The sequence below is a fragment of the Alligator sinensis genome, unplaced genomic scaffold (assembly GCF_000455745.1).
Source record: "Alligator sinensis unplaced genomic scaffold, ASM45574v1 scaffold392_1, whole genome shotgun sequence".
Taxonomy (NCBI): Eukaryota; Metazoa; Chordata; order Crocodylia; family Alligatoridae; genus Alligator; species Alligator sinensis.
Window position 1 is genome coordinate 2,984,872 of NW_005841898.1, and position 14,173 is coordinate 2,999,044.

Here is a 14,173-nt window from a genome sequence, read left to right on the forward strand (position 1 = left end):
ATGACCGGACCACCTGCGTCGCGATTGCAAGCGGCGTGAGTAAAGTTTTTCAACCAATAAGTTGCGTCCGCCTCTCCATTCACCAGCCTGCCCTAACGTACGAACGTAACTCGAGTCGGCCCTGGCCGTCCGAGACAACACACAGATGTCCCCCTCTTGCAAAGAGCTCTGCAGGCTGGTAGAGTTCCAGCCTGCAAGAGCTGTTTGCAAAAACGGCGGGAAAGCCTCAACCCTGCCTGGAGGGGCAGAGGGAGGGGGAGGGAGAGGGGGAAGGGTGGAGCCTGCGACTTTTAGTCAGTCGCAAGGCCTAGGTCAGGCTCACTTTCCTCCCAGAGCCTGTGAAGTGGTAACTGGGACTTGCAGGGGGCTGAGAGGTTGCAGGGCAGGGCTGGGGTGGAAGCTGCCTGGGGGCTGAGGGAGCGGGCAGGTGTTGGGGAAATACATGGAGTGCCCGGCCAGCGCCTCCATGTGCAGCCTCCCTTAAGGGCCGCTAAAGTCACTTTGGTTTCACATACCCCTGGCCAGGCACTCTGGCCACAAGCAAGGAGGTGTTGGGGAAATGCACAGAGTGCCCGGCCAGCTCCACATCGCCTGCTCGCAGCCAGAGTGCTTGGTCAGGGGCACATGAAACCAAAGTGGCCCTAGCAGCCCTTAAGGGAAGCCACACTTTGAAGTGCTGGCCGGGAGCAGGGAGGTGTGGAGCCAGCTGCACACTCCATGTTGTTCACTCTCATGGGACAGGGGAGACCGTGCCCCCAGATCTGTGGGGGGGCAGGCTGCTGGCTCGAGCTCCTGCCCTGCTTCCCTCCTATGGGGCCACTGTAGCCCTGCTCCCCTCCCTGCGACCCAGCACAGTTCGGGACAGAGGAGCCGCATGGGGATCTCCTAGTAGCTGCTCGTTCTGCACTCCCCCAGCAATGCGCCTCCTGCACGCAGGGCTGCACTGAGGGAAGCAGTGTGGGGCTCCACTACTCAGAGCAGCAGCAGGTGCAGGAGGCGCAGAGAGGGAGCAAGAAAATCCTGGCATGACCCCGCTGTTCCCAGCCATGCCAGGTCTTGCCTGTGGGGCTACAGCAGCCCCATGGGAGGGAAGCAGGGTAGGAGCTCGAGCCCGCAGCCTGCCCCCTACATTGATCTGGGGGCACAGGTTCCCCTTGCCCCCTGGGAGTGTGCATGGCCACCAGAAGCCAGCCCCACCCCTGCCCAAGTCAGCAGCAGGCAGGCAGCAGTGCGGGAGTCAGCTCTGTGCTCCTGTTGCAGATGCCTTCTGTTGAGGGCAGGGAGCTGTGGACCTGAGTCCCTGGTCCCATACCCCTAACAGCTGGGGGCCCCCTCTAGCAGGGCAAGGGGCACGAGCAGGGCTGGGGGGCTGTTGTGGGGGCAGAGAGGGGCACCAGCAAGGCCGGGGGGCGTTGTGGGGGGGGCCTTTAATGTAAATAATGGATTTTGGGGGTTTTATCAGATAATCTGCAATTTTTTTTCATGGAAAACCAGGATCCCTGCTGATTAGAATAGGTAGCAGGTAAGAGTTGCAGGACTAGGTCTAAGCTATGTACACCCAGATATAGCACTGATACACTATACATCAAAACTTAGTTTTAAATCTTTGTTTGGTGAAGTTGACAGTGAGTCCAAGCATTTCATACACTACACAGAAACAATCAAGAGTGATCTGGAGCTCTTCAGTTGAGCAGGCAAACAGGACACCATCATCAGTGTACTGAAGATCAGAAATGGAGGCTTTGATTACTGTTTATCTTGGATTTGGAATGTAGCTGGTTTATGTCAAAGATATTCCCATCCATGTGATACTGGATGCTGACTGCAGATGAAAGTCAATCAGCAATGAGAAGTGGAATAGATGTGATATAATTGGAAAAGAGTGTTGTTGCAATCACCATCCTTGCTTGACTCAGGTTCTAATAGTGAAAGGGTCCATTTCTGAGCCATTGCTTAGGACAGTTGCTATTATGACATTGTGATGGAGTCTGACAATGGTAACAAATTTTCATCAGGATTTCCTATAAGGCCTTTCTGTCGACTGAATCAAAGGACTTAGTTAGGTTAATGAAGGCCATGTAAAGATATTGAAGTTGCTAGTGGCACTTCCCCTGTAGCTTTGTAGAAACAAATATCATATCTAGTGCATATGAGTGGTCAAAACCACATTGGGACTTGGGTAAAATCTCCCCAGCTAGGAAACTGCGTCTACTGATGACAATATGGGTGTGGATCTTTTCAGTTATGAATAGGAGTTCAATACGACAGTAACTATTGCAATCTGATGAACCTCCTGTCTTGAACAAGGTAACAACTCTGGCATCTCTAAAGCCACTTGAAATTTGTTCATGTTTCCAGGTTTTTGTAATAATGTGCAACTGGTGAGCTGGTATCCCCAGGACCACATGCTTTGTTGTTCCTTCATCTGCGTAATGGTTTTTAAGGCCCCTTGACAACTTGGTGCATCTGCAAAGCAGTCCTTAATGGGGTGCTGTGGAATGGCTTTAATGGTATTGTTCTCTTTGTTTTGCTCTCAAATTTTTCTCTCGGTCTCAGCTTTAATGTGGTGTTAAATGTCTTGCCTCTGTTTGGAGCTGATGTAATTCTGCCAAGCTTTGACGGCTCTCCTGTAACTGTGAAAGGGTGCAGACAGAAGTGCAGCTCCCAGCTGTAACTCAGAACAATTTTTGCAAAGCACTCCAAGTTACGTTACCCTGGACCAAACAGAAGTTCACTGTTGGTTCCAGGGGGGAGGGGAATCTAGCTGTGGCTGGGAGCCTGCAGCCAGGTTCCCATAGCAACAGCCAGGCTCTTTGCCAGCGCTCACTGTTTTCACAATTGGAGGGGGGAGGCTCCAATAAATCTTCCCCGCTCTCGGAGGGGGAGGCTGAAAAAAATCCCAGACTGAACTCCCTGCATTCCTTTCCCCACTCCCATTCTGAAAACAGAGACAGACGGACAAGTTGCAAAAGACGCTACATTTTGAAATGTCTTATATGATACGTCATACAATAAGGGGTCATATTTTCACCCAATCAGCCATTTTTTAAGGTGTTTGCAGCCATGCACTTGTGTTTGGTCACAGCTATAAGCTGCTTTCTGTGGCCAAATCGGGTGAAAATTGTCACTTCTGTCTGCACCCAATGACAGCTTGAATTTCTCTATCATTTTCACTGAACCATAGAAAAAGTAGTTCTGGAAGGGACCTCCAGAGCTCATTCAGTCCAATCCCCACCTGAGGCAGGATCTTCCCTGTCCCCCCCCACCCCTCCCCAATCCTACACAAATCCATGGTTTAATTCAGGGGTGTCAAAGAAAGACCTTGCTAAAAACGATCATCTCCAGCACTGCTTCAGTGGGAAACTCTCTGACCTCCCTGATAATCTTGACACCACTGATCGGTGGAACAGCCCCAAGAAAGGAATCCATTAGGTGTGTGAAGATCCTATATGCTGGATCCAGCCAGTGCATCCCCATCATCCAGCCCCTGGTGCTTTCCCAGGTCTCAGAGTTGACCCACACCACAGATTGGCCCCACACAGGGTGCAGGCCCCACACTCCAAGTGGTGCCTGCTCTGGCCAACCTGGGACTGTGTTATGCACATGGTGCCCACTCCACCTGGTTTGGGATTATGGTACATGCAGCACCCACTCCAGCTGGCCCAGAACCTGCACTGCATGCAGTGCCTGTCCTGGCTGGTTTAGGGAAGGATCTGCATGCAATATGGGTCCTGAACTGGCCAGAGGGGATGCTCCATACAGTGCCTGTCCCAGACTAGTCAGGTTTTGCATGTGGAGCAATCCCAGAGCATCCAAAGTGGGGGCTGAATGCACTGGATCCCGCTTGATGGGGGAGAAGGGCAGTGAATTCAATATGGCTGGTGGACCAGTCTCATGCAACTCATCTGGCCCGTGGGGCCAGATGACTGACACACTTAGTCTAACTCATTAGGAAAACTACAGAGTCGGCCCTGAGACGACCAGAAGAAATCACACCCTAAACTTCCAGAGTTAAAGCACGGGGACAATGAGTTCTGATCGTTTCTTTGTGGAGAAGCCAAGAGATTCTTTGCATAACTAATGGAATGGATGCATTTCTTGAGGCTCCCCCAGTGATCAATGGTGTTAAGATCATCAGGGAGGTCAGAGAGTTTCCCCTGAAGCACTGCTGAAGATGATTGCTTTTAGCAGGGTCTTTCAAGCATTCAAATTTGAACCTCTTCCTTGGTTGCTTCTTTTGTTTACATCCTTTTGGGGCAATATGAATGGATAGTATGGAACATATCAAACCATGATCCATCAAGCAGTTATCTGCCCTAATCATACTTCTGGTGATATGGAGGTCACAATGGTCCTGGGCATGTACTATGATACAGTCAATTGGGTACAAGTGTTGGGTGGTGATGCATCCATGATGTCTTCCATATATTGCTTTGGTGGAATAAGGAGTTTGTAATGAAGAGATGATATTCAAAACACTTGCTCAGAAGGAGAATTCAATTTGAACTGACCTTCCCCACTATTTCCTTTCCAAGCATTCCTTTCAACAGGTCAAGGTTGATGCCCAGTCTACAATTATTTTGGGGGAACTTGGTCAAGCTTAGAACAGAATTTTTTTTTGTCATCTGCATCAAGAGTCAGGGTATATGCAATGATGACTCTTGCATGTTTCTGTTGGCCATTTGAAGACAAAGGGCTGCAAGATACTCACTGATGCCAACCAGACATTCTGGAATCTGAGTAAAAATCTTGATCTTCATAGCAACACCAGTGCCATGCATGTGTCTGTCTTTCAGCTTTTCCTTTCCAATAAAAGATCCAGCCACCACCACGCTCTGTAAACTACCCTACTCCTCCACATCTGGTCTCATTGGCTAAGTACAGATAGTCAAAAAGCCTGAGGCAGAATTGATTCAATCTATGCAACATTCTCTAAGCTGTGTAGACTGAACCATTAACGAACAGAATACAAATTCACTTATCAGTTGGCCAAGGCAAGCAGATGCCTGGCCAAGGCCAGAAGGCAGGGGACACTTGTGCATGCCTCCTTGCTCCACCAGGCTACAAATGTCCCAGCCCTGCCTCCTCGCCACCTTCTCAGCCATGGGGGCAGGCAGATGGGGGGAGGAACAAATCCCCCTGCCCCAGCCCCACTAGCCAGTTTCTGTGTAGTGGGGGGAGGGGGAAGTCCCAAAGATGGGGGCTTTCTTCCCCACGTGGCTCCACCAGGCTGCCAATGCCCCACACCTGTCAGACATGGGGGGAAGTGTGGAAAGGGAATGTACCCTCCCTCCCCCACACTGTGTAGACCCCAGTTGGGGGCACACAGGGCCAGGACAGAGGGGTCTGTTCCTCCCTCCACCCCTGTGCTGGTGGGGCTGCCTGAACTCTGTGACACCCAGGGTTGGGGCCCCTGGGCTGGGCTGGAACAGACAAGCTGGAGCAGAGGCTAGCCTGCCCGACCTGTGAGGAGAGTTTGCAGGGATCTGCATAGACTCTTGGGATGCATGGGAATGAGATCTAACTTATGTCAAAAGGGGATCTGGAACAGAAGTTCGAGACCAGTTTAACCTAAACCAGTTATACCTGATACTACATCCATCCAGGTCTATCTTAAACTGGTTTCAGCCATTTTGAAAGCAGTCTATGTGCACTGAACTTCTGTTCTGTCACAGGTTTAAATTGGTTTCTGATCACTTATACTTGTTTATTTGTAAAGTCTGTCCCTAGTCACTAAATTCAGCAGTGTCAATATCAATAATACATGTTCTTTGGCCATGAGTGTTATCCTTCACTCTGGTCAGTCATTGTTAGGATTATCCATCAGGGTGTGGACATTCCAGCTCACAAACTTCATTACTTGATTTGGACTCAGAGTGATCGCACTAGAAATGATTTTCCAGTCAGGTGAAATGAAAAACTGTGTTTAAGAAATCTTTTCTAGTCCCCGACAATATGAGGTGAGCAGAGTGGATCCCAGTCATGGTTGCAGCTGATGAATTGCACACATCTCAGTTCCAAGTACAAAATTACCATCATACAACCATCGCTTTCATGTAGCTCTATGACTAGGAGCCTCTGGTGGTCACTAGCACCTGCCCCTGTCACCACTCACCCATCACTGTAGGACTTGCTATTGAAGGAAGACAGTTCAACATGTCTTATGTATGCCTTTATGCATCAGCAACCACACAATACTTCATAGGAAGAAAACCTTAATTCAAAGGCAAGGAAAATCTTGATGACCAGAGGTTTCTGTTCTGCTGCAGCCTTTATTCACCTTTGCAGCCACTGTGAAATAGTCTTCCTTCATCCACCTGCTCCACCACCAAGGACCTTCATTTTTATTTGTGGATTGCTATTAGCCTGGAAATGTTACTCTTGACCTTGCTGCCATGGGTGACCCTACCAGGAGTACAAAACTCCAGACAGCAAAGCTGTTGAGGTTATTGGTAGGGATATTGTTTAGGATTAACACGTACAAGCTAACCTGGAGATGTTTGCTTACCTCCAAGCAAGAGTAGGCAGGACAAAGACAATGTGGAAATGGAGCTATTCTAATGACATAGCTACACATGAGTGTGGGGAAACCACAGGCTATAGAATATCTATTGACCTCTACTCTCTTGAAAACCTGTATAGCATCAAGGAGCTAGCCAGGATAAGAGACCAGGCCACAAGATGTGGCTGATTTTGGAAAAACCTACAGTTATGGTGCAGAAGATGAAGCTATTCAGTCATACAATTATTTAGACAGAATACAATATGGCAGTCTAATTCATCCCAATTTACCAGACTGCATATGTTACAATTTTGACAAATAGTGTATGTATTATTTTGTATGCATTCTTCATGCAATTATTCACAAAGAAATAAAGATTCCTGCTTTACATGTTAAACCAAACATACATATTATACATTTAAACACTGAATAGAGAAAGAAAACCTGCTGCTACACTCCCATTCTGTGTACCTTGTTGTTCTCTCCATGTGGCTTTCTTGTATTAGAACATCATAAATTAACAATTTAATTGAAACTACTAGAAAGCATTTAATTGGGTACATGGACAATTTAGTCATCCAGTGAAGCTCACAAATGGATACTGAAAAGAAACATGCAAATAAATAAAATGACTGAGACACCACACACGGAGGTCTTAGGTTTACAGAATTGTCTTTAAAATGCACAATGCTGCCTAGGATTTGTACAGAGAAACAAATCTCCAGTTAGATGCTGATGTGGATATTTGTGATCATGGTTGTGTGCCGTGCACACAGCTGGCTTCAAATTCTGTAAATTCCACATGACCATGAGCGAAATCTCACATAAGAATTCCTTTATCAGACTAGAATAGGTTTGTTGAAGGGGTTTTTTTTTTTCCAATCATATACTCGGGGAGCTTCCTAACCCTGAGCTAATCCATAGCCTCCAATATAATTTAGGAGGCAGTCTTTCTGGTTTGCTCTAGGGCACAGGTGGAGAATTATTGACTGGAGGGCCACTTAAAGAGTTTTGGTGAGACATTGAGGGCTGGAGGTGGGGCTGGGGAGATGCCAACTGATGCTATCCAGCCCACTGGCCACAACTGGGAACCACTCCAGTCTGCTGTAGCTGGGGCCAGGCTGAGCTGCATACTGCGCAGACTCCTCCATCCTCCTGCATTCATCCTTTCCTCCCTGCCTGCTTCCTGCTGGCACTGCACAGTCCTGGCACTGTGGCTGCTGGCAGGTAGGCCTGCACAGGACAGGGTGCAATGCAGCATGCTGAGTAGCTGTCCCACCTGCCCACCTGCTGCAATGAGCTGCTGCCACCATGCTGCACCAGGAAAGTTGGGGGCCAATGCCCTGAGCCAAGCCCCACCTGCCAGCTGATGTAGACTCATCTCCTAGTGATGCTGTAGTGGCAATGGCTCATTGCAGTGGGGAAGCAGACAGACAGGATAGTTACTTGGCAGTACGCATCATGCCCTGCCCCATGTGGGCCCAGCTGCCAGTCATAGCACCAACAGGAAGCCGGGCAGAGGGGATGGATGCCGGGGTGGGGTGGGGGGGAAAGAGAGGAGTATGTGTGCTGTATGCCCCAGCTCCAGCTGCAGCAGGGCAGAGCAGGGTGGTGCAGGGCACATCCCTCCATCCTGAGGCTCCCAGCAGTGGCTGGCAGGCTAGACAGGATCAACTGGCAGGCCAGATACAACCCATGGGTCATATTTTGCCCACCCCTGCTCTTCGGGCTGCTGCATTTGTCAGAATACCTGCAGTACTGTGTGTGGCAACCTTGACCTAACATGCTGCCCTTTTTGCCTTCTCCATGCCCCTGTCACAGGGCTTGCAAGGGATCACTGAAAGGCAGCAATAGAGTGGTTATCTATAGCTCCTGTGCCAAGGGAATTCTCCTGTAGCTGGACAGGAGCCTTTCAGAACCTCCTTATGCAGTTCCACCCATTGTAATGGTATCAGAGGGGAAGGGTGGGGAGGTGAAGATTTCAGTTCACTGCCTCAGTTTTTCTACCTGTGAAACTGGTTCTCATGAGGATTAATTGTTTTTAAAATGTTGTAAATATAAGCTGGTCTATAAAACAACTGTGCACAGGTTTTTATGCAGATCTTTTTATCTTCAAAACATAATACAGGTGGTAAACATAAGGGAAGCAGTACAGTTCAGAGATTTGTGCAAGAGATCAGGAACCTGGGGACCTCAGTTTGACTGAAAGTCATTGGAAGAAGTGAAAACATTATCAGAAGAAGTCATCTAACCTCTGCGTGCCTTCATTTACTGTGGACATTGCAATACTTGAGCACTTTCATGTAGAGCTGGTGAAGCTCTCAAATAGGAAGAATAATGTATGTGAAAAACACTGGCTATATAAAGAAAATACAGCACATTCTTACTCTTAAAAAGTGCTATTATTTTACTGATTCATAGTGCAGTTTCTACTATCCACTTGGGGACTCAAAGATAACTTATTTGTCTTAAATACATATCTATAAAACACAAATATGCTGTCTCTGAAACCACAAGTCAGATTTTGTGTCTTGCCCACAGTCATAGTTTCATAGTTGGTAGGGTCAGAAAGGACCTGAGCAGATCAACAAGTCCGACCCCCTGCCATGGCAGGAAAGAGTACTGGGGTCAAACGACCCCCGGCAAGGTATTCATCTAGGCTCCTCTTAAAGACCCCCAGGGTAGGAGCCAGCACCACTTCTCTTGGAAGTTGGTTCCGGGTCCTAGCTGCCCTGACTGTGAAGTAGCTCCTCCTGATGTCTAGTCTGAATCTACCCTCTGCCAGCTTGTGACCGTTATTTCTAGTCACTCCTGGGAGTGCTCGGGGGAACAGGGACTCCCCCAATGCCTGCTGGTCCCCTCTGACTAGTTTGTAACAGGCCACTAGATCCCCCCTCAGCCTTCTCTTGTGGAGGCTGAACAGGTTTAGGTCCCTTAGCCTCTCCTCGTAGTGTCTGCCCTGCTGCCCCCTGATCATGTGGGTGGCTTTCCTCTGAGCCCTCTCAATGTTGTCCACATCTCTCCTGAAGCACAGCGCCCAGAACTGGACGCAGTACTCCAGCTGTGGCCTGACCAGTGCCACATAGAGGGGGAGGATCACCTCCTTGGACCTGCTCAAGATGCATCTATGGATGCATGACAAGGTGCAGTTAGCCTTCCTGGCCGTGTCCCCACTGTCAGCCCATGTTCATTTTGGCATCAATAATGATTCCAAGATCCTTTTCTGCCTCTGCACTGACAAGAAGGGAGTTCCCCAGCTTGTAGGTATGCTGCTGGTTCTTCCTCCCCAGGTGCAGTCCTCCATTTGCTTTTCCTTTTACAAAGTATATAACATATTGTTAAGTATGTGGTCAATCAACATAACATCGCCTCATCAAAAGGCTCAAAATATGCTACTTTACTGTGTTTTGCATTATCCTCCATCTTTTTCGGGACTACCTTTGGATGCATAATATCAGGTGCCCATTAAAATATTACCTGATAATAAAAACAAACAGCAAAAAGAGAACAACACTGTATCACCCTGCAGTCTTAATAATCCAACTCTCCACCTTCATAGGAAGAACTCCACTGAACAACACTAGAGTCCTATAAAATTGCCTTCCTTCTGGAAGACAAGTAGAATTACAAATCTCCATGACTGTATTGTTCTTGTAAACATTTGAGGCCATTTTACTGGTTAATGTGAATGCATCACCCTTTAGGAGTCATAATCAAGTTCCACCATTTTAACACTGGCATGGACATTTCAGGTCTGGAGCAGAATGAGTTATTTGTAACAGACATAAAAGCATTTGGAAGACAGGCACATAGTAATAAAGAAAGGCACTCACCTGATACATGTGCGCTACATTTGTTCCTAGATATTTTGCACTATACAGCTTTCCATCAGGCCATTTCACTTGGACAACCTCTCCCTCTGCAGGTGGACCCAGTTTTAGGCAATCTCTGCTCTATTTATAAAAAAAAAGAGATTGTTTCTCAAGTCAGTGAGTAAGCCATTACATTTTTTAAAATTACCAGTAAAATTACAACTTGATAATTGGAGAGGAGTTATTATCATGCGTGTTTGCAGCATTATAAGCCTGCTAACAGGCTAGCAAAAAAACGCTGTGCATTTTTGCAAGAAGAAAATAGTGACCAAAGAAACACTCTGAGCAACCTGATGTCAGAATGTCAAAGCAATGCGTATGAATCAGAAAATTATCAGCACCTTTGCTGCCTTTCCCAAAGCCATTTCTGTCACACAATGGAAACGGGGTTTTAAAATGCAGTTATGTGTTTGCTAGGGTTATTTTCTTTTACATATTTGAGCAATTCATGTGTTGCTAACTCAAAAGCAGTCCTGCTAGATGCCAACTTTACTGACTAAATGTACACATGACTGGTCAAACTACACACAGTGAGCACATCAGTGAATTGCCTGCTTAGTGCAGTGGTTCTCAAACTTGTCAGACTCAAGGCACCTCTTCATTAGACTCAAGGCTCCCCTCAAAAATGCTTAGTTTTCACCTGTATTTTGGCTGTGGAAAAATAATAAAGTGCTTCTTCTGTTGCAAGTCACCCAGACCACAGCAGGTCAGGATATTTTTAATGCTATGGATTCTTATTTGAAATCCCTGCATTTATTTTGTGAATCATATTTCCACACCTAACAGTGCTAACATTGCGTGCCACCCTACAGCACCCTTGAAAGGAACTCAAAGCACCCTGGGATGCCACAGCACCCTAGTTGAGAATCACCAGCTTCAAGAAATACAGAAAGAGATTAATAGTTTAGAGTTAAGAATTTTGGGGGTTTTGTCCAGGGTATGCAAAGGGGGGTTTCTTTTGTGCTGCCTGGTGTGCTAGCAGATGAACGCATTTTATTTTGCCCAGGTAAGGCAAAGATATGGCACTGTGTTACAATCCAAACTATTTACAAGGCAGGGTAGATTTAACCTTATAAACTAAATCCGAGATATATAGCATGAGTTTTCATGAGCCAGAGCTCATTTCATTAGATGTTGTGGAAGGACAATTTACAAATATTCACAAGGGGTTGGGCAGATCCAAAACACCTCCAGCCATATGTAAGTGTAGGTAATAGGTTCATTTTGGTACATTTGACACCATTCAGTGTCAGGAGCAAAGGAAATGCAGCCAGATAATAAGGCCAGGTATAGACATTTCACTTTTACCAGTATCAGAGATCAGAAACCAGTCTATACGCATAACAGAACAGAAGTTCAGCACATATAGACTGGTTTAAAAATGGTGGAACCTGGTCTAAGATTTGTCCCTACCTTCCCCCCCACCAAAGGATGAATGTGTGTTCTGTTCACTATCGATCTGATCTACACCACTTACAGAAAACTGTGTAACTTAGATAGATTTCACCTCGGGCTTTTTGAATATCTGTACCTAGCCTAAGGGTGTGGACAAATGAAAGAATGCTTGAAGCCCTTTCAAAAGGAGACCATTTCAAAAGGGTAGCACCTGGTACATTCCAATTGTTGTGTGTGAATCAACTGAGAATGATTCAAATGCAGCAATCCATCCCAACTTTGACACTCCTTCATCCAGGGTTAAAGTCGGAGCAGGTTTGCTGCATTTGAATCACGCCAGCGCGTTCACACAGGACAATTAGAATATACCAGCTGCTCTCTTTTTGAAAGGGTTCCAAGAGTTCTTGTGTCCACAGCCTAAGCCAAACTGAGGCCATAAAGAAACATTCTGGGCGGCACCTCAAACGAGGTGTAACAGGGGAAGGAAAAATTGGCTAATACCATTCTTGAACTACTCAAATTCTGGGCCTGGTTCCTGGTGTAAAATAGAACAATGTAATCCTTTTGCTGGCTATGAACTCTCTCTATGGACTGCCCTGCCAGGCCAGATTAGCCAAGAAAATATTCACATAAGCCACATGCCCTTTTACCACATACAACCCCCAATGTAGAAGGGCCAGAGAAGAGTCTTTATGCTAATTCTGTGATCATTGAGTAGGCCTCTAGTGCTGGCAGTCTTCCCCAGAGATTCTCTTTGCCAGCCCTCTGCCCATGTAAACATGGCCATAGATTCAAATTGTGACTCATGTCATAACTGAAAGTAAATTTAGTTGTATTAACCCAGCACAGTATTTGGCACTAGTGGCAGATCTAGAATTCAAATATAGCAGGGCTGTTGCAAAACAGGATTGAGGTACACTGACAAGTTGTTGGAGGAAGCCTGCCTAATATCTAGTTTCAGTGATTTTCAACCAGGGTGCCATACCACCTCAGGGTACTATGAGATTTTGTCCAAGGTGATGCAGGGTACAACACAACATTAACACTGTTAAGTGTGCAAACGTGATTCATATGATAAACACAGAGATTTCAAATAGGAAACTACAGTGTTTAAACCATTCTGACCTTTTATGGTCTTCTGAATTCTTTGCAACAAAAGAACAAAACAAGTAACACTGGCATTTTCCAAGAGGTGCTTTGAGTTTAAAAAGGTTGAGTACCCCTGATCTAGTTCTAATTTGGGGCACCACAGTACTACTTCCATTCTGATTAGGAAATTCACACAAAATACTTTAAAACAAGCGTTATTACTTTCACAAGAGAAATTAAATTTACCACCAAGCATTTACCCTTGAGATCTGACCCATTATATGGAAAGGAAAGAAATGTATTTCTCTGTAAAACTATGCATCTTAAATAAAACCAAAATGTTACACCCTGATGATTATGGATAGCAAAGTGAGAGTGAGAAGGATTTATCTCTAACGATACCACTGATAATTGTTGTGATTCTAATCTGAACATTATCTTGCTATCACAAATGTCTTCAAACCCGTTGTACTCAAACTCATGTTGTCCCTAGCAATATGGATGCCAATCCATATACAGTTCCTGAACAGAGGTGTAACAGGGCAACTGGGTAGTGGACAGTAACAATGCACAGGGCAGTGGCAATGCACAGGGACAGCAGTGGCTTCTGGTGACACCAGCATGATTATGTGGCTGTGAGAGTAGCTGTTATTTTTCTCCAGCCTTCCCCCAAGTCTGCCCTGGTCACCCCATCTTAGTTAAGCTACTGTTCCTAAGTTTGATTCAACCCATGACCCATGAACACAAGGAGGCGATCAAATTGGGAGGCTGCAGCCTAGTTTCTAACACTGGAATTACTATGGTTTCTTACGTACCATACTAAATCAGAGATTCTTAAACCTAATACATAGGGCACTTTAGGTTATGACCTGGTCTAAAAGTCTCAGAGTCTTGGGATTCCATCCTGAGATGGATGAAGACATTAGATCTGAGGGGTTTGCTCACAGGGACCAGGAAAAGCATCATTAACTATCCCTGTAGCTGTGACACAGTGGAAGGAGCAGGGGGGAATGGCATGATGGTGGTAAATTTTCAGCATTAAATTAAGCACTGTAGAAAAAAAGTGTGTCCTGTACTCTTTTGGGGAGTGTATTAGGGAGAAGACAGATAGGAACAATGAATTATGAGCAGCCGAAGTAAGTTCAATTAGAGAAAACTAAAGGCTAAATAATGGATCACGTCAGAGCTGATGACTTTGCTGTAAGATGCTGACCAGAGGCAAAATCTCCCCACTGCATAGTTTGTTAGTGTCCCCAGGACATAGGTCATATTGGATCACATTACTCCTAGAAACGTGGAAAACAGGATGGCAGGA

General features: G+C 46.2%; 1 protein-coding gene across 4 annotated transcripts in view; it reads right to left on the minus strand.

The window, feature by feature from the left end:
• KDM4C (lysine demethylase 4C) overlaps positions 1 to 14,173 on the minus strand; it is a 502,970-nt gene that overhangs the window by 13,286 nt on the left and 475,511 nt on the right. For all 4 annotated transcript variants that reach the window (XM_006018370.3, XM_025197539.1, XM_025197541.1 and 1 more), the window contains exon 21: positions 10,336 to 10,455. In XM_006018370.3, the coding sequence (XP_006018432.1) occupies positions 10,336 to 10,455 (120 nt within the window). The remainder of the gene's footprint in view (positions 1 to 10,335; positions 10,456 to 14,173) is intronic.